At 38.3% G+C, this 19,429-nt stretch overlaps 1 protein-coding gene across 1 annotated transcript; it reads left to right on the top strand.

Moving 5' to 3' along the window:
• The first annotated feature begins 18,011 nt into the window (after window positions 1-18,011).
• LOC110943082 (nucleolin 2-like) lies at window positions 18,012-19,051 on the top strand. The gene is made up of 2 exons (XM_022184843.1): window positions 18,012-18,288; window positions 18,375-19,051. The coding sequence occupies exons 1-2, from the start codon at window positions 18,012-18,014 to the stop codon at window positions 19,049-19,051; spliced, it is 954 nt and encodes a 317-aa protein (XP_022040535.1).
• The last annotated feature ends 378 nt before the right edge of the window (window positions 19,052-19,429 follow it).

Genomic DNA, 19,429 nt, shown 5'->3' with positions numbered 1-19,429 from the left:
GATCAATATCGCCGTCAGCCTCGGCGTCAAGAAGTAAATCATACGCAGGATAAACAGCTAGGGGTATGGGAGCAGGAATCTCCACTAACGGTAGGTACTCAACGAGAGGGCCATCTGCAGGCTCACCAGCACCATCAGGTAGTGCAAAGGGCTGGAAGTCGTCATCATCAGTGCTAGAAACGTCCGACGTGTGCACCTCGTGCTCTGAAGAGGCTAGGTCATCTGATACTACAGGTATAGGTCCAGTGGTGTCTGAGTCGCCTGTACCGGGCGAGTCCATGAGTCTGTAACACAAACACAAATATGCACAGATAATCAGTCACACAATCAGGTAATCACATAAGTCACCAAGTAAGAAATCACATAATTTTCCTAGTCCTACTAGCCTCCCAGTCTCCTAGACTGACACTCCTAGTCCCACTAGCCAAATTCCTCCCAGTCTCCAAGACTGCTCTATCATCTACCTCGACCTCTTAGATCGAGCCTCGGCCTCCAAGACCGAGCCTCAGCCTTCAAGACTGAGCCAATTCTTCCTAGCCTAGCTAGCCATCTACCTCGATCTCTAAGATCGAGCCTCGGCCTCCAAGACCGAGCCACAGCCTCTAAGACTGAGCCTACAATAATAAATAATCATCTACCTCGATCTCTAAGATCGAGCCTCGGCCTCCAAGACCGAGCCTCAGCCTCCAAGACTGAGCCTAATAATAAATAAATAAAATGTGCTCAACATGTGTTGATAAAAACGTTTTGGATCTGGACTTAAGTGGTATGTAGTAAAAATGTTTTCGTGAGAGCCCTAGTGATCATAGTCTAGACTCGAGAAGGAATCCTAGTTCGCTATGAACCTGGCTCTGATACCAAGCTGTCACACCCTGGCTTTGCGGAAGCGTGGTTAATTTGGTGTGACTTCTTAATACCATAGCTTAACCATAACAAAGCTATATGAAATAAAATCATGCAAGATCACCCATTTAATTAAGTTTTAAAAACCAAATACAACAACACCGTTTTAACGGAAACGCACCCTAACAACATAAACATTGTTCAACAAACATAACAAACACAAACATAACATAAACATAGTTTAAGGACTGTGACTTGTCCAGGAAAGAGTCACACTCCCTAAACCCGGATGACATCGTACTAGTGCAGCGGGAAAAACGCGTCATACCGTGCCAGATCCTTTAATTTCCTGAAATACATGTAAGTTGAAAAATCAACAATAATGTTGAGCGAGTTCATGCGTAAGTGAGTAAATAAACCTTTGTAAGTATAAAAATCCTGGTATGTAGCAAATAAGGGAATTGAGATCACCGATGGTTTGCAAGGCCATTGATATGTGTGAAGTGCAAGTAGGAAGACACAAACCTAGCGGATTTATGCGTTGGGCACAAAGTCACCCCGAGGTCCGTTTCTAGTTTGGCCTGGGGCTGGGCTCGCTACACCCAGATAGATCTACCGCTCCTGTCCCTCGGTCCTTCCATGAGGACTAATGGCCTCATGTTACCCTACCCACTCACATGATCTAAGTAGTAAACCTCCTTACGCTAACCATACCATGTATAAAGTACTTGTAATCAAAGTAACATGTATTTCACCCCCGCAGTTTATAAAACTGAAAACAGTTAAGAGAAAAGGGGGACATGAACTCACCGAAGTGTGTCTCTAAAAAAGTATCTCCCAGAAAATCTGCCGTGCGACGACCTACACGTACTAACTTCTATTAGACGGATGATCGTGCCTTAGTTAAGGTTTAATGTCTTTGGGAAATAGTTAGACAACTATTTCGTGTTTACACTTCGTAATTATTTGATAATTATATTCCTTCCCAAGGATGGGGGTTTTGATACATGTGCGTTTTCTTGTAAAACCAAAATATATTATTAAGTCTCACTTATAATATATTTAAATTCTATTTCTAAAATATAAATATTTTTCCCAAAAATATTATATTTTATTCCATATAATTTTACCCAAAATAATACTGATAATAACAATAATAAGTTTATATAGGTTTGGTTTAAAGTCGTTACTTATCTACATAAGACTAGTAATGTTCTCATAAGTAAAGTATTATGAGTTTAGTGCTTTTATGAAAATATGTCAAAAATATTATTCATAACACTTGGCACAAAATATTCTAAGTGCTATTTTTTTGAAAATTTTCGCCAGAGTTTCCTCTGTAACTGGAGGTGGCCACACTTACTAGCGTATCGTTTTTTTTATAAAATCATTCAAATCAACCAACAAATTACTAAACAATGTTACACTAGTCAAGTGCTAACAACAATACATTTTTTTATGACAACATAAACTTTTCATAAAAACGCGTAGTAATTTAGTGGTGTTTTTAGTGGGTTTAGTCACCCTCCAAAGTGTGTTTATTTTTGTAAAACTCCCGTTCTCGGGATTTCTAAATGTTCACAACTTGTGAACTTATTTTATAAAAATATCCATTTATAACTTTTTCATGCCTTGCAAGTATACATATAATTATTTCCTCCAAAAATTATGACTTTAAAAAGACCCGTCTTTTAACTTGGTGTGTCTTAGAAAAATCATTTGTAGATGTCGGGTCCATAAGACCATCCACTCACTTAGTTTATTTATTTTTCAAGAACTCGTTTTTGTTACCAAGTTTATGTGAAACATGGAGGTGATTCCTTTATGTAAACATTAGTCACCTCCTAACTTGTTAACATAAGTTTTTAAATCTTATTTTAACAAGTTAAATTTTGATGTCCAACATCATCCTTCTAGTAAGCATCAAAATAAATAATAACCACATCAAAACAATTTTATTTTTAACAAGATTCCATCTTATTTTAACCTCATACTAGTTTTATGTTCAAGTTTGCATTTATGATCTTCTAGTGTTCTTTTATTTACATCACCACATAATTTTTAACCATCAAAAATATAAAGTAAAAGATGATCAAAGGAGCTTACTACTAGCTTTGAAGCTAGGGAAGAAACACGAGAGAAAACGAGTGGATAAAGGCAAACTAGAGAGGTCCTTGACAAACCGCGAGCTCCACACTCCGTGATTCGCCTTGTTACACCTTGTAGAATACTTGGAACACTTGTATCAAAATAAAAGAAAAGATGGTGGTGACAAGGGGAGTTCGGCCGAAGCTTTTAATGGGGAGGGATAAAGAAATGTTTTGTGTTGATTAATGCAATTGGTGGTGGCTATTTGTAATACAAATTTCTTTATCCATTGGGTAATGTGCTCACCTAAGTACATACAAGATCATATGTAATCCCAAGACTAGATTGCATGGGGAAGTGGAAGATCCATTCAATCTTGTGGTGGTGACTAAGGAATCGTATGGGTGGGGGGTGTTAAGTGAAAGTTATGGGTAAATGGTGAGCAATTAGGGGTTTGCTAGATGTAATTAGTTAGTACAATAGTAATCTTTTGCATAGGGAAATGATGGATCCTTTGGTGGCTTCATGGGGAAAATCGAAAGTTGGGAAGAGGAAAGCATGTGGGAGCCGATTTCATGTAGGTGAAAAGTTTAGTTGGATTTCAACTAATTAAGTGGTCTAGTTAAGTTAGTTAGGAGATTAAATTAGAGTAGTAATGTGTAGTGTCTTGTAACGGGTGTTAGAGTATTCGGGCACCCTAACTAGCTCAAAAAAGAAAAATAGTGTCATAGACAATATTTTTAGGTCCCGGGTAAAGTCCGGTTGTACAGTTGGATATTACTCCGATAAAGCGCCAAATAATTATTTAAAGTGTCGTTGATATTATTTTTAGTGACACAGTTTATTCCCGACACTTTGGAAAGTGTCTAGTAATATTTTTCCAACTTTTTGCACTTTACTAATTTAGATAAATGCTGAATTTTTATTTTAAAGTGCAGAATTTTGTTCTCAAAGTACGTTTTAGGCACATCCGGTCACTGTAACTTATTCCTAGTGACGCAGTTCTACAACCCTTATATTTCTGGCTCATACAGGCCTTAGAGGCAGTGTCTGCCTGATGCTGGCTTTATCAGCATGTTCAATAGGTTATCCGTTCATAGTGCTACTGTGCTTTTGTGCATCATGTTTGTCACTAAGGTTCAGCATGTAAATAATGTAGTGACGGTAAATAGAGTATGATGCAAGTATGTACAAGTATCAGAAATCAAGTAGCAGTTCATCGGTAATTTCAAATAAGCACAGTAATTAATTATTAATTAAGTCGTACGGATACCTGGTTTGGTGAGGGTTGTCACAAATCATACCTTTTATACCGAGCAAGTGTGCTCTAACTCTTGAATACGATCCTTGTCGATTTTCACCACAAACTTTGCACTTGAATTTCCAAGTTCCTCCCGAACCTTGCTTTTCTTGTTTTTCCACATAATCCCACAATGGAGGTTCATCTATAGATGATGATGATCCTTGTGTTTCTTCATTAGAAGCCATAATTTTGGAGTTTGAATAGGAAAAGAGAAGAAGAAGAGGATCGGCAATTCGCAGAGGGAGTGTAGGGTTTTAAACGTGATCGTCGCTTAGTATAACTGAATAGGAGGGGGCACTATTTTAGAATATGATTAAAAAATCTTTAAAAAAAAAACCAAAAAAAAAAAAAAAATAAACGGAAACTTGACGGAAACGTTTCCTGCACGTCCCCAAACCCCGTCCCCTTCTGCAGCACGTTTCCAGGCCGTACCCAATATGCCGGGGACGTTTCCTGACGTGACCGTGTCATCCCGATCAGTCAAAAACCCAATTAACCTAGGTAGCTAGGGTAAGTCGAGTATCGTATCCACGAAGAGCATCTGGTCAGTATCACAGTAGTTGTTCGATTAGCCAAAGTTATTTACAAACAAGTATACAAAATAATTATGAAGCTTGCTATTTTTCTTTTTTTTTTTCAAAGTTTGTTTAAAATAATTATAAAAGATCTGAGTAACTAAAATGAGTAAAACAATAATTTGGAACAAGGTTCACACCCGGTTCGACAACTGCAGAACCTAGGGTTTCTACACGTTAGACTTAATTTAGTCGCATTTGATTATTAACGGATTTAGTATTACGTGGCTTAGGTGCCAAGAGCTATCAACGTCATAGACAACGGACCGCACTGCACTTCGTTACCAAGAACATGTAAATCCTAACCTATAGCAAGGCATAATTGCACATATTCATTTCATAAAGTCAAATTTAATCTTCACTCGACAATTTATGAATTCAATACAAATGCAAGACAATAGATATAAGTTTCAAATGGTTAAATACAACTAGTCACAAATTAAATCATAAACCAAATATTGAAACCCTAGAATTCTTATATAGTCTACACCGGGGTGAAACCTTAGGAGATTAGCCGCGTATACTCATGACATCCTACCAATACTTCCCTTTGTTTTCTCTTGATTTGTGTGCCAAGCAGCAAAGGGCGCTGCCTCCTATTGGTGCCGTCGAACCCCTCACTAACGTAACATCCCCCAATCTTTTTGTGATCTTCGATTCTCCCCTTCGTGAGTGATTAGAGCCCACCAAAATAGTCTTTTTCTGCTGCCCATATTTTTGTGGATAATGGCCCAATCTTTCGTACATGAAGCCCACAAAATCGATGGTATTTCAGAGGTGCTTTTTGAGGCCCCATAATCAGCGCGTATCTCTATTCCCACCAAAAGATTCATGTATGTTATGTCTTCTATTGATATTGAGGTGATGATGTAATGGATCTTTGTCTCCACGTGAATAATGATGGGTCCATTTATTGATGTTGACTTTGTGTGTTGAGAATCATGATCCTCCTCATGGCTCCCTCATGTGCGTGTATATATATATAAGGGTTGCAACCCCCCTTTTTTTAATTCTTTTCCAATCTCAAAGATGTCTTTTGTACCTGTTAGTACAATAACGTCTGTAGCTTCCGTCAGCATGTAGTCATGTTTTGTATAGTTTGTGAATAGTTTATGTTTGTATGTAGGTCTGTAATGCAAGTCAGGATATGGTGCGTTATTTTGTTAAGTGCCGACATTTATTGATCATGCTATCCGATCGGCTAGCCCAGCCGATCGGACAGGCCAATCGATCGATCAGGCCAACCGATCGAACAACATGTTCGATCGGACAGCAGGTCAGCCGATCGGCTAGCCCAGCCGATCAGCCGACACTCTCTCTATCCTGACTATGCCTATATATAGCTGTTCGATCAGCTCATTTGTAACTTTTGACACTTTTACTCTCTGGCTAACTCATGTCCGTCTGAACTCTCTAAGGAGCTTGTACACTTTCATATTCGAGTAATAGAAGATCAGACAGTAATTCAGAGTAGAATTTGTTCTCGTATATCTGTTGTGTGATTACATGAATTCCGCGCATTAATCATATCCGAATCGACTTAGTTTCCGAAGAAGAAGATCCTATCCGAAGGACTAACAAGTGGTATCAGAGCATCAGGAAGCTAATTCGTGATCTACGAAGATGAATTCACCAGAATTCAAGCCGTATTTGCTGTTTTAGAGACGAATTCACCGGAATTCGAGCCATATTCGCCGATTTAGAGAAGAATTCACCGGAATTCGAGCTGTGTTTGTTGATTGGAAGACAAATTTCACCGGAGATTTGTCATTTCTGCCGATTCACTTCAAATTTCACCAGAAATTTGACAGATTCTTCTACTTTCTACTCAGATCTAGTCTTATTTTTCACTTTACCATCATAAAATCGGAAAAACTTAAAATTGAGAGTGAATTTACGGTTAAAATTTGATAAAACCGCTATAGATCGATTCGCAATCATCAGAAGCATAATCCTTCAAGTTTTCATAACAAAATTCAAACTAAAACTTGTTCAAATTCATCAAAAACTATGAAAAGCTGTTCTTGTTTGCTGATGTCAGCCATTCAAACGACCTAGCAGTTCTTAGAGTTGCTGACGTCATCAAATTAGTTGTATAACCGTTCGAACATTTTCAGTTAGATTCTATTCAGAAAGTGTTGCTGACATCATCAGTGTTAGCCGATCGAACAAGCTGATCGATCGGACAACATTGTTGATATTTGATAGTTGTTGCTTACGTCATATTGCTAGCTGATCGAACGCGCCGATCGATCGGACAGTAACTGATTGTCATTCGATCGAACTAGTTAGCCGATTGAACAAGCTAACCGATTGAGGGTGTGCTGATCGATCGAACAAGCCATTCGATCCAAGTACTTTTGTGTTAGATTTTTGAAAATCACAAAAATTTTTCTTAGTGTTTGTTAACTATTTCAGGTACTTTGAAAATGGAGGAATTCATGAATCCGTTTAGTGAGATGTATGCTTTCGCTGGAAACAGTGGAGATGATTCAACAAACCGATCAAATGAAAATGCTCCAAACGCAAGAAAGACGTTGTCCGATGCACTAAGTGTAGAAAGCGCATATGGAACATATAATAAGCCACCAAAGCTGTTAGCAATCGAAGAGTATAACAGGTGGGCAAAAAGATTTGAGGAATGGCTAAAGGCTTTCGCTTACCCCAACTGGAAAAGCTTAAAGAACGGTTTCAACAATGGAAGAGAAGATTTTGAAAACATGTCAGAAAGTGAAGAAATAGAATATTTCGTGGCTGAACAGAAATGTATAGCTTTGATAAACCAGTCAGTGAGAGAAGATATAATCTCATTGATTGAATGTTCAAATGCTAAGGATCTTTGGGAGAAATTAAAAGTTAAATGTGTGGGTACTGCAGAGATCATCAAAAACAAAAAGAAATTACTTAAGAAAGAATTTGATCTGTTTGGATGTCTAAAGAATGAGTCTGTTCCGAAAATGATTGAACGCTTTGGGCATCTAAAGCTGGAATTAGCAAGACATGGAGTGATATATTCTCAAGAAGAGCTAGTAGACAAGCTGTTTGACTCTTTGCCAGACGAAATGGATTGGCAATATTTTGCATTGATGATAAAAAAACATAATCAAGTCAAATGAGCTGACGGTTGATTTGCTGATAGAGAAACTAGAAAGTCATGAGCTGGAAATAAAGAAAACACATAAAGTCAATCACTCTTTATATCAGCAAAATGTGGAACTCTATTATCCAAAGAGCATGATTCAAAAGACAACATCACCCAAAACAGCCTTCACTGCAGAAGATTCACAACGAAAGAATCAAGAGAGTTCTCACAGTGGTTTTCATGGAGGAATGTCATCTAATGCTTCAAGTCAAGGATCATCTTCTAGTACTTCAAGTCAACAGCAATCAGCACCAAAGAATGTATTTCAATGCAATATCGCTGTAGATTTGAAAAATGGTCAAAATTTCAGTGAGGAATCGGCTAAGCAACAGATGGTCTTCTTAGCTTCAGTGCTTGAATCTTATGAGAGTCTTGTGGCTGGGAAGATAGGCAACACCAACCTTACGAAAGAAGACTATGATCAAATCGATCCAGAGGAAATGGAACTGATCGATATAAGGTGGTGCATGGCCAGTGCCGTTAGAAGAGCTCAACGCTTTATGGAAATCACTGAAAGAAAGTCTATTGGTGGACCATCTACTAAGTTGGTTTTGATAAATCCAAGGTGACATGCTTCAATTGTAAGTAGAAAGGTCACTTTAAACGGGAGTGCAGAAACGATTATGCTGATGACTCTGCTAATCCGTTCCGAGAAGATTACGATAAGAAAGCAATCTATCATCAGAATAAGTCGGAACCTCCCAGGTTGAAGCAGATTGAAGACAAAGAGAAGTCTAGAGCTCTTGCAGTCATTCATGATGATGAAGGATATGACAGGAGTGAGTTATTACCTGAGGAAGACGCAGTTGGTTATGCGTTCGCAGTAACAAAGATTGTTCCATTTAAAGACAAAAGAACGGAAGAAGAAAAGTTCGTGAACAGAAGAATGAAAGCCCAAACAAAAATAAGCAGAATCTATAACATTTACAAAGAAGCAAAGAGGGCTAAAAGATGGGATGCAGACAGAGAATGCTACCTTGATCCTCAAGGAAATATCGCAGTTGATCCCGATACCATCAGTGTTGATGTAATTATCCAACAATATGCTAAAGAAGAAGAAGCAAGGCAAAAAGAATGGTGGGGTGAAGGTGAAAAGAAAGTGGAAGAAAAAGTAGAAAAGGTGATGATGGCAGAAAAGAAGATTGATGATGGTTTGATCGATACATCACAAGAGCTCACATCTGAAAATCTGATGAAGATGGCCAACAAAGTTCTAGCTGCAAAGGAACTGGAGGTAGATTCTAGTTCTGGAACTGAGTCAAAAGGCCAGGTCAGTCAGATTAATACAAATCAAGTGTTAGGTAAGAAAGACAAAAGCGAAAGTGACTACAAAAATTGCAGGAAAAACTGCAATGATTGTAGTACTGTCGCTTACCTTAACAACAAAAAGGTTGAAGATCTGACAAAAAGAGTCAGAGAGGTAGAAAACCAAATCTTAAACCGGGATAAATTGCTAAAAGCTTCAAACGATCGTGCAAAAGAGTTAACTGAAAAAATTGAAAGTGATAAAAGTGACATAGAAAGAACTAAGAAAGAAAATGAAAAACTCATTCTTGAAAACCGTCACATCACTGAAAATTTTGAGAAGCTTAAGCGAACGGTTAAAGATTTGGATGAACGAAATGGCAAAACAACAAAAGAGAATGTTCAATTGTCGGGTGTGTTAAGGGTGAAAGAAGAGTTAATCAATAAACAATTGGATGAAATTGCTAATCTGAAGCTTCAATTTCAAGAAGCGAAAATTGAAAACGAACGCATCCAATTAAAATTAACCAGCTACAACTCCGCAAGCTTTGTTTTGCAGCACATTGTTCCCAAACCCATCGGGAAAAACAAAGCTGGCGAAGATGTATTTTCGGACGGAACAGGGGTGGGATATCATCAAGTTCCACCACCCGTTTTAAACAATTTTTCAAAGAAAAAGTCCGGGCTGGTTAATGATGAAGAGAATTTAAAAGAAATCAAACTTCCAGAATCAATTGATGTCACATTTTTGTCATCATCATCTGATGATAGTATTCAGACTGATATTGTTAAAAGCATGGCAGAAAGTGTTTTGGAGTCTGATTCAAGTGAAGATGATGGATGTTTCTAGGATAAATACATTTCGAAACAACAATCCAAGAACAACTTAAATGAAGAACCAAATCTTGTCATGTACAAGATGTTGGGTTCAGATAAGTTGTTTTCGGATTCTGAGTTTCCCATTGAGAATGTAAATGTTAACAAATTGACAAACGTTTTCAAACTAGTCGAAGTTGAGATATCAGAAGTGAACAATCTGAATCAAATAAAGAGACAAATGAATTTTGAGAAAGATAAAGCTTACTACAAGAAACCTGTTGTTCCACCGCGTTTTTACAATAACAAACGAAACAATTGGTCGGGTGGTTATCAGTGGGGTAAGTCTTATCAGAAGAAGAACATTCAAAACAAGAAGTCCGTTGAAAAGAAAGTGTTTGTGAACAGTTCGAGTTCATTTTCTAATGAAGAACCTAAAATCTTTTCAAAAACAAACAAAGAGTTCTTTGAGGAAAAGGCCTCACAACCTCAGTTTGATGGAACAAGTCGGGTAGCTGACACCCGAACATGCTTCAGATGCAATCAAGTTGGGCATATTGCATGAAATTGCACCAACTTGAAGCCTAAGACTGAAGTTGTTGAGAGTCAAAAGAAGAAAAATGATGTGAAGGGAAAAGCTCCATTAGTTGTTGAGCAAAAGATTTTGAAAAATGACAACATCCAAGTCAAAACCGAACCCGTAAAGAAAGTGGTAACTAAAAATGACAAATTTTACAAACGGGTCGCAACAACTCAACAAACATGGAAGCCAAAAATTGCTGAAGTGAGTGCAAGTGGTTCAAAACCAAAGGTTTCTGAAATGAAGAAACAATCATCTTCTATCACACCGGTAAAGATGATTGTTCCTTTAGATTTTTATGAAAAGCTTAAAAAAGAAAAATCAATTTCTGAAAAGAAATGGGTGGCAAAGAAAGACCAACCATCTGGTCAACCTCAAAAGGATGAGTTTTTCATATATAAAGAGGTTGAGGTTGAGTCTAAAGAAAGTTTGAAATTAAATGATAAAAATTTTCCGCCCACAGCAAAGTCTCACATCAAACTTGAGTTACCTAAGTCCAAAGAGGCTTGGGTAGCATCAAAATCTGCTTAAAGTGTGCCTGAATTGCCGGAGCTTCCGTGATTGCGAAGCATGAATCGGCATCTTTATTGAAATTTTTAATCATGTTTGGTTTATGTGCAGGATCTTCCAAAACTTGTTTCGAGATGGATCATGGATAGTGGAGCTTCCAGACATATGACAGGGAAGATTGCATTATTGTACGATGTGAAGAATATAAATGGAGGATATGTTGGATTCGCGGGTAATCAAGGTGGTAGATTGTTGGTGAAGGAACGTTATCCAATGGGATTGTGACGTTTGAAAGAGTTAATTACATTGCTGAGCTGGAGAATAATCTGCTAAGTATCTCCCAGATCTATGATAGGAAGTATACCACTCATTTCACTGACAAAGAGTGTTTGATTTTAAAACCGGGATTTGTTGTCCCTGAGGAGTGGGTCATCATGAGGGCACCAAGAGTCAACGATCTGTACGTGTTGGATATGAGCATAGCAACGACAACCACGGGTCAGGCTCATTGTTTTGTGTCAAGAGAAACTGAGAAAGAGTCAAGATTGTGGCACCGAAAGATGGGGCATATACATCTGAGAAAAATGAATCACTTGGTGCACAACGACTTGGTTAGAGGAGTTCACATAAAAGGTTTTCATCTGGAAGGGGAATGCATTAGTTGTTTAAAAGGCAAGCAGAAGAAAAAGTTGCACCCCAAAAAGCAAGTCAATTCAGTTTCACGACCCTTGGAAAGACTTCACATGGATTTATTTGGTCCTGTGAATGTCAAAAGCATTACAGGAGATTACTATTGTTTGGTCGTTACTGATGATTATTCCAGATTTTCTTGGGTATCTTTCTTAAAGTCAAAAGATGAAACGTTTGATAGTCTGATGGCGTTGTTCAAAAAGATTGAGAATTTGTACCAAAGGCGTATTCGACGAACTAGAAATGATAATGGTACTGAATTCAAGAACAACAAGATGGAAGAATTTTGTGAAGAACGAGGTATATTGCATGAGTTTAGTGCTCCGTACACTCCGCAGTAGAATGGAGTCGCAGAACGCAAAAACCGGACACTAATAGAGACAGCCAGAACAATGATCGCAGATTCGAAACTTCCAATAAAGTTTTGGGCAGAAGCTGTTTCCGCTGCATGCTATACGCTCAATAGAGTTCTTACTGTCAAGAAATTCAACAAAACGTGCTTTGAATTGATCAATAACCGCAAGCCTAATCTGAAATATCTTGAACCGTTCGGGTCACCCTTTGCGGTAATAGAACCTTTTGGAAAGTTTGGTCCGAAGTGCATTGAGGGTATATTTGTTGGTTATGCCAGTCCTATGCGTCGTGTCTTCGTTCCAAGTGAAAAGCGGATTATTGAAGCTGCAAATGTTGAATGTCAAGGTCATACGATGCCATCACAGAACCCCGGAGATTCATGGCGTTATCACTACGACACTCTGTGGGATTCGTTTGATGTGTTGGAAGAACCTGAAGATGAAGAAGACTTCTTTGATGAGTTGGATATTCTTAGAGACTATGTGTCATCAGAAGAAAGATTTCCAGCCAAGTATTCTAGGCAATCACAGCAAACTTCAAATGACGATGAAGCAGGTCCTAGTAATGCTGGTGAACAAGATGATACTCCACAAAGTCCAGATAATCAAACGGCAACAAATGATGATACAACATCTGATATCGGTCCAACATTTGATCATGGTGATTCAGAATCTGAGGAGGAGCAGATCCAGATTTTAAATCAAACAAATCCTATCAGTGAACAAGGTGTAAATCAAAATGTCACTAATCTGGAAGGCAATGTAGATGTTCCGAGTGAAGTAATGCCCAGAACTCTTTCATATCATCCAGAGGAGCTGATCATAGGAGAGCTTCAATCAGGAGTTCGCACCAGACATCAAATTGACCAAGGGCTTACAAGTTTTTATTCTTCAGTAGTACCTTTACAAACTAAATTTTCATTATGTTGTTTTATCTCGCAGATTGAACCTCGAACTTACAAAGAGGCGCTTACTGAAGATTCTTGGGTCAACGCGATGCAAGAAGAGCTGAACCAGTTTGAAAAATTGGGTGTCTGGAAACTGGTGGATCTACCTGAGGGTCACAGGAAAATCAACACCAAATGGGTGTTCAACTGTAAGAGAGACGACAGAGGAGTTGTTGTGCGAAACAAAGCTCGACTCGTGGTCCAGGGCTTTAGTCAACAGGAGGGAATTGATTTTACTGAAGTATACGCTCCTGTGGCACGACTGGAAGCTATCAGAATTTTCCTGGCATTTGCATCTTGGAAAAACTTCAAAGTATATCAATTAGATGTTAAATCGGCATTTCTTTATGGGAAGGTCAAAGAGGAGGTATACGTCGGACAACCACCAGGCTTTACCGACCCAATCCACAAGAACAAGGTTTATCTGCTGGACAAAGCACTGTATGGCTTACACCAGGCCCCGAGAGCCTGGTATGAGACTTTGTCTCAACATCTTCTAGCCAACAGGTTCACTCATGGAACAGTGGATGCCACTCTCTTCACTAAGGAGGTCGACGGACATCTTTTGATAGTTCAAATATATGTGGATGACATAATCTTTGGGTCAACAAACGAGATCTTGTGCAAAGATTTTGAACAAGTCATGAAGCAAAAATTCGAAATGTCATCAATGGGGGAAATGAAGTTCTTCTTAGGGCTCCAAGTTGAACAACTACCTGAGGGAATTTTCATTCACCAGACGAAGTACGTTCATGATATTCTAGAGAAATTTGGAATGTCAGGTTCTACTCCTGCTGCAACCCCTTTAGCAACAAATCATGGGATTCACCCAGATCTCATCGGAAACAGGGCAGATGAAACGCTTTATCACTCCATGATCGGCTCATTGATGTACCTGACTGCTTCAAGACCCGATATTATGTATCCAACGTGCCTCGCAGCAAGATTTCAATCTAACCCTAGAGCTTCGCATATGATCATTGTGAAGAGTATATTACGCTACCTGAAGGGAACTCCATCGTTGGGGTTGTGGTATCCTAGAAATGGCGACTTTATGCTCGAAGGGTATTCCGACTCGGATTTCGGATGCTGCAAAGTCAATGCAAAATCAACAACTGTAGGATGCCAGTTCTTTGGACCTCACTTGGTTACCTGGCAGTGTAAGAAACAAACGTCTGTGGCGCTATCCACATGCGAAGCGGAGTTTGTGTCTGCCAGTAGTTGCTGCTCTCAACTTCTGTGGATACAACAACAGATCTGCGATTACGGTTTGCAGTTTCTTAACACACCTCTTTTAGTTGATGATGAGGCCGCAATAAATATAACAAAGAATCCAGTTCATCACGCTAAAACTAAACATATAGAAATTCGTCATCACTTTATTCCCGATTGTTTCGAGAAAAAGTTGATACGAATTGAGAAAATCCACACTGACGAGCAAAAAGCTGATCTACATACCAAAGCATTTGATAAAACACGTTTTAAATATCTTTTAAAGCTGAATGGTATGATGCTTTTATCGGTGTCGGATGGAATCGTTGGCGTTGATGAGGATACCACTGTAGATGATGTTGAAAAACAATCTGCAATGGTTTGTCAATTTTTACATGTTTTGGTCTTTAGGGGGAGATAGGTATATTTGTATATACTCTTAGAAAATCCAAAAACAATAAAAAATTGAAAAACACAAAAACATAAAAATTTTTCCTAAAAATCCAAAAACAATAAAAAAATTGAAAAACACAAAAACATGCAAAATTTCCTAAAAATCCAAAAAACAGTAGAAAAATGAAAAAGAGCTTGTGTATAAAGGGAAAATGATAGTACATCAGCTAGACTATTACGGTATGCTAAAGATTTGTAAAGTCTTAAAAGGATTAAACAGTCTCACTGATGATGTGTCGATAGGTTTTTACACAGTTAGTAGATTTGTTCGGGATATAAACTTAAAATTTCATAACGAAACTTATTTCGTGGGGAACACTACTTGGATATATAGGTAACCCCTGATATCTCGTTTGATAGGTCCCTTATTCTGAAATACTAGGTCTTTATACTCAGTGATATCTGGGGTATTATTCCGGGACTTCTGCTGAATGGAAGTTCTGACCTAGTCCCCGAATAATACTCTCCGCAAAATGCTTGAGACATAGCATCGCCCTCAGCAATCTGATGAAACAATAAAATTGATAGTCATTGCTGTTGTAACAAAAGATCCTCTAAAGGGGACACACCAAAAAGTCAAAGCCGCCATCTCTTTGCGTATACGGAAGTATCGACCTGAGCTCTCACGGCCCTCGCATTTAACCCCTTACAGATATCATCTGTGGTATACTCACCTGTAAGACTGAATATTGGGAACTAGATACGGGAGTATATTCAAGAGGTGGGACACACAAATGAGTTAAGTTCATAAAACATCTAAACCGTATCCTGAATAAATTGAAATCTGTGAGAAAACTTAAAATGGATCTGTATATCGACAATCTAGGTGAATTGTTTAATTCTGAGTATGAATTAAGCTTAACGGTACTTGTAGCATGTCGTTAGCTGATATGATTCCCTAACACGCTCACCAAAATTATGTTTGTAAATAGTTTACTTTCATTACATTCTGTGTTTTAGTTTCTAAACATTCCTGTCTAGTTTAGATTGTGCATTTTTGAAAATCCAAAAAGATTTTTCTTTTCTGCTTTATGCTTTCGACAAACCAAAGCAGAGAGTTGATCTTCAAATTCGCAGTCTGATGCAGATGCAGGAAGTTGTTCTGAGCTGGAAAATGAGTTGGGAGCTAATTTTGATAATAAGAACAGAGAAAATAAAAAGGTTTATGCAAGTTCATTAATTTGAAACTTGTAAATTTTTCAGAAAAAGGTTTGATCAGAATATCAGTATGTTTTTGCCTCGAATCAACCAAGGTCATTAAGTTGAACGTGGTAGACAAATTAAGTACCTAGGTCATTAATTTGAACCTAGATACTCAAGTGGATTTCTCAAAACACTGATAAAGTCAAAAGGTCAAAAAGTCAACGTTGAAAGTCAAAGGATCACTTGAATCGGACAAGCTGTCCGATCGGCCAGCATTCCTAGCCGATCGGCTGGCCTAGCCGAGTCCAGGAGGCCTATATATAGCCGGTCAGAGTTCAGTCAAACGGTTCACTTGTTCGATTGGCTAACTTATTCTCTCTCAAAAAACTTTCACTGCTTTCTTGATTCACTGATTCTCTTTGCATCATTACATTGGTTTGTTGGTTTGCTCATCATTCTCAATGGCAAAGGTACGTTTTACACATCAAATCTGTTGATATTCACTGTGTTCTTCATAGTCGTCACTGTCGGAGCTTTATTCTTAGATCTAGGAAGATTTAGGAGGTTGTAATGAATTTTGATCATAGGGTTTTGTTCGGAATGTTGAGATCTACAAGTTTACCGATTCAATTTGTGCAAAATCTTGATTTAACTTGGTAGATCTAGGATCGTTTGTGTTCGGATATCGGCGACTTCTTTGTGAAATTAGGCACTGATTAGGATGTTTTAGACAAAGATAAACATAGGGTTTTGATCGCGACAACATTAGGAACATGGACCTGTGATCAATTTGAGATAATCTGCATAAAATTTTTGAAATCATCTGTGTTCATATCTGTTCTTGAATGAAGATGCCAGCCGATCGGACAACAACTATAGTGTGTTTTCACTTGATATAACATAGGGTAGATTATGCCTTGATATTTGTGCCTCAGTGTGTTAAAATGCTTAATGAAGATATGTTGTGTGCTAGCCGATCGGACAGCATTACTAGCCGATCGGACAACGTTCCCAGCCGATCGGACAGCATTGCTAACCGATCGGACATCATCTTCATTCTTACATTGTTTTCTGTGCAAATTGTCAACTGATTGGAAAGCTTTTGCTAGCCGATTGGACATCATTTGTGGATTCCATTGCCAGCCGATTGGTCAGCATAGCAAGCCGATCGGACAACATTCTCATGTTACTTCATTGCTGAAGTGCTAGCCGATCGGACAACATTGCTAGCCGATCGGACAACATTACCAGCTGATCGGACAGCATTTGCTAGCCGATCGAACAACATCTGTCAACCGATCACATAGCAATGCTAACCGATCGGACAAGTCAACCGATTCTCCAGTACTAAGTGTTAGAAAAATTTTCAAAAATTCATCTTTTTCATCTTCATAAATCAAGATCTGTGCTTATGATGGTTGTTATATGCTTACAGGGAAGAGGAAAGGACACAGATAAAGGCCACAATGTTTACTGTGTAATTGATTCAGATAGTTTGAATGGTACGGTGGTTGAAAAGATGGCCGATTTTTTGAAAGAAAGCAGAATAGCGAAGGCTTTATCAGATAAAACAGTTATTTATGAATCGCATGTTAGAGCTTTCTGGAACACAGCAAGATATGAGGAATCAGACAAGATGATACATGCAGTCTTGAGAAAGAATGATCAAAAGGGAAAAGACATCAATGTAGAATTCAAGTTTGATGTTGGAGATTTAAGAAGAGTTATGGACTTGAAAGATTCTGACAATGATCCAATAATCATGTCTGAACATCTTGCTAAAGGTTTGTGGTGCAGAATGGGATTTACTGGTCATATCAATGGAAAGATGACTAAGACAAGTTTTTCAAAAGCTTATAGATACCTGCTGCATTGCATGGTTCATTCATTGTCACACAGGAAAGGAGCCTATGATGAAGTTTCTGATTACATTATGAACATTGTCACAAGCTTGGTATTGAACAGAAAGTACAACATTTCTCAAGTGATCTTTGAGTATATGAAGGAGAACTGCCAGGCAGAAGGAGACAAATACATCATGTACCCTAGATTTGTTATGATGGTTGATAAATGACAAGATCAAGGATCTTCCAAAGATCAGAAGTGATGTCATGGAAGTGAGGAACATTACATATGAAACAACTGTGAGAATCACCAAAGAGAAAGATGCAAAAACAAAGCAAATGATTTGCAGAATCAAAAATAAAAATTATGTTTCTCCTGAAAATGATAAGTGGAGGCATGACAACAGTGACTCGGATAATGAAAATGAAAAGATGAAAGATATGGTTGAGAAGAAGACTAGGTGGTGGTGTGTGAGAGATGGAAAAAGAAAGAGAACACCAAAGTCATCCCCTGCAGTTATCATTCCGAAGGATGGAGATAAGGGTATAGTGAAAGGGGGAGCCTTAAGACAGTTAGAATTTATGCTTATTAAATGTCTCTAAAAGTCTTTGTTAATGTTTGTTTTGTAGGGTCTTCTGGAGAACCAAAGCAGAGACTGATTGATGAAACTGTTTTGGAGCTATCTGTGGTGATTGAACAAGGAGCTGAACTGTTAAAAGAATCTTTGGAGAGCTATCTGAAAAAGAATGACGAAGTTGCAGCACAACAAGTTCAAGGATCGAGTGCTCATGTTGAAAAGGTTACAAGAGTTGAGCCAGAGGTTGAAGATCTGGGGAGTTCAAGTGAAGATGATTCTGAAGAAACTCAATCTGAATCTGAATTAAATCCAACAACTCTTGGAAGGGGGAAAGCACAGCTGAAAAAGAAACCTTTAAAGAAGAAGAAAACATCAGATGAAGAAGATTCGCCTTATGTACCAGAACAGCCAAAGAAACAAGTAAAGAAACAAAAGGCAGTTCAAGCTGGTGTAATCCCAAGAAACGTTAGGGCAAAGAAAGCTGGAGCAGAACCTTCTAAAGAAAAGGGAGGAAAATCAGAAAAGCATGTTCAAAAGCCAATAGAAACTGAAGTTGAAACCATAAAGGAGCCAGTAGCTGAAAAAGAAACTGGTGGTGATGATTACGTAGAAATCACGGGGTCTAAAGCTGCTAGTCCACGTCCTACTCCTCAAGATAAACCAGGACCGTCACATCATAAAGATCCAAAGTATGATTACATTTTCGAAGGTCTTCCAGAAGCAACATGAATCTATACAGAAGATATGCCTGAAGAAGACTTCGACATGTTCAATGATCAAGCAGTCAAAGAGCTATTGCAGAGGGTTAACAAGCTAGAAAAGGAAAAGGCAAAAACAAAATTGGAACGCGATATTCTCAAGAAACAGGTTGACAAATTGATGAAAGCACATGATCAAATCAGAGAAGCGTTGATAGAGCAAGAAGAATCTATGAACAAAATGAAAGATGATATTCATGATAATTCTAAGATGTTTGAATTATTGACGCTTGAGATCTCGTCATTGAATGTCAAGATAAAGAATCTGGAGGATGTGAACCAAACCTTAAATCAGCTTCTCAGTGAAATGAGTGAAGCTTCGTCAAATGAAATGAAGGCGATGAAGCTA

This window comes from Helianthus annuus, chromosome 5 (assembly GCF_002127325.2).
Source record: "Helianthus annuus cultivar XRQ/B chromosome 5, HanXRQr2.0-SUNRISE, whole genome shotgun sequence".
NCBI lineage: Eukaryota > Viridiplantae > Streptophyta > Magnoliopsida > Asterales > Asteraceae > Helianthus > Helianthus annuus.
This window is presented reverse-complemented; position numbering and strand designations above follow the sequence as displayed.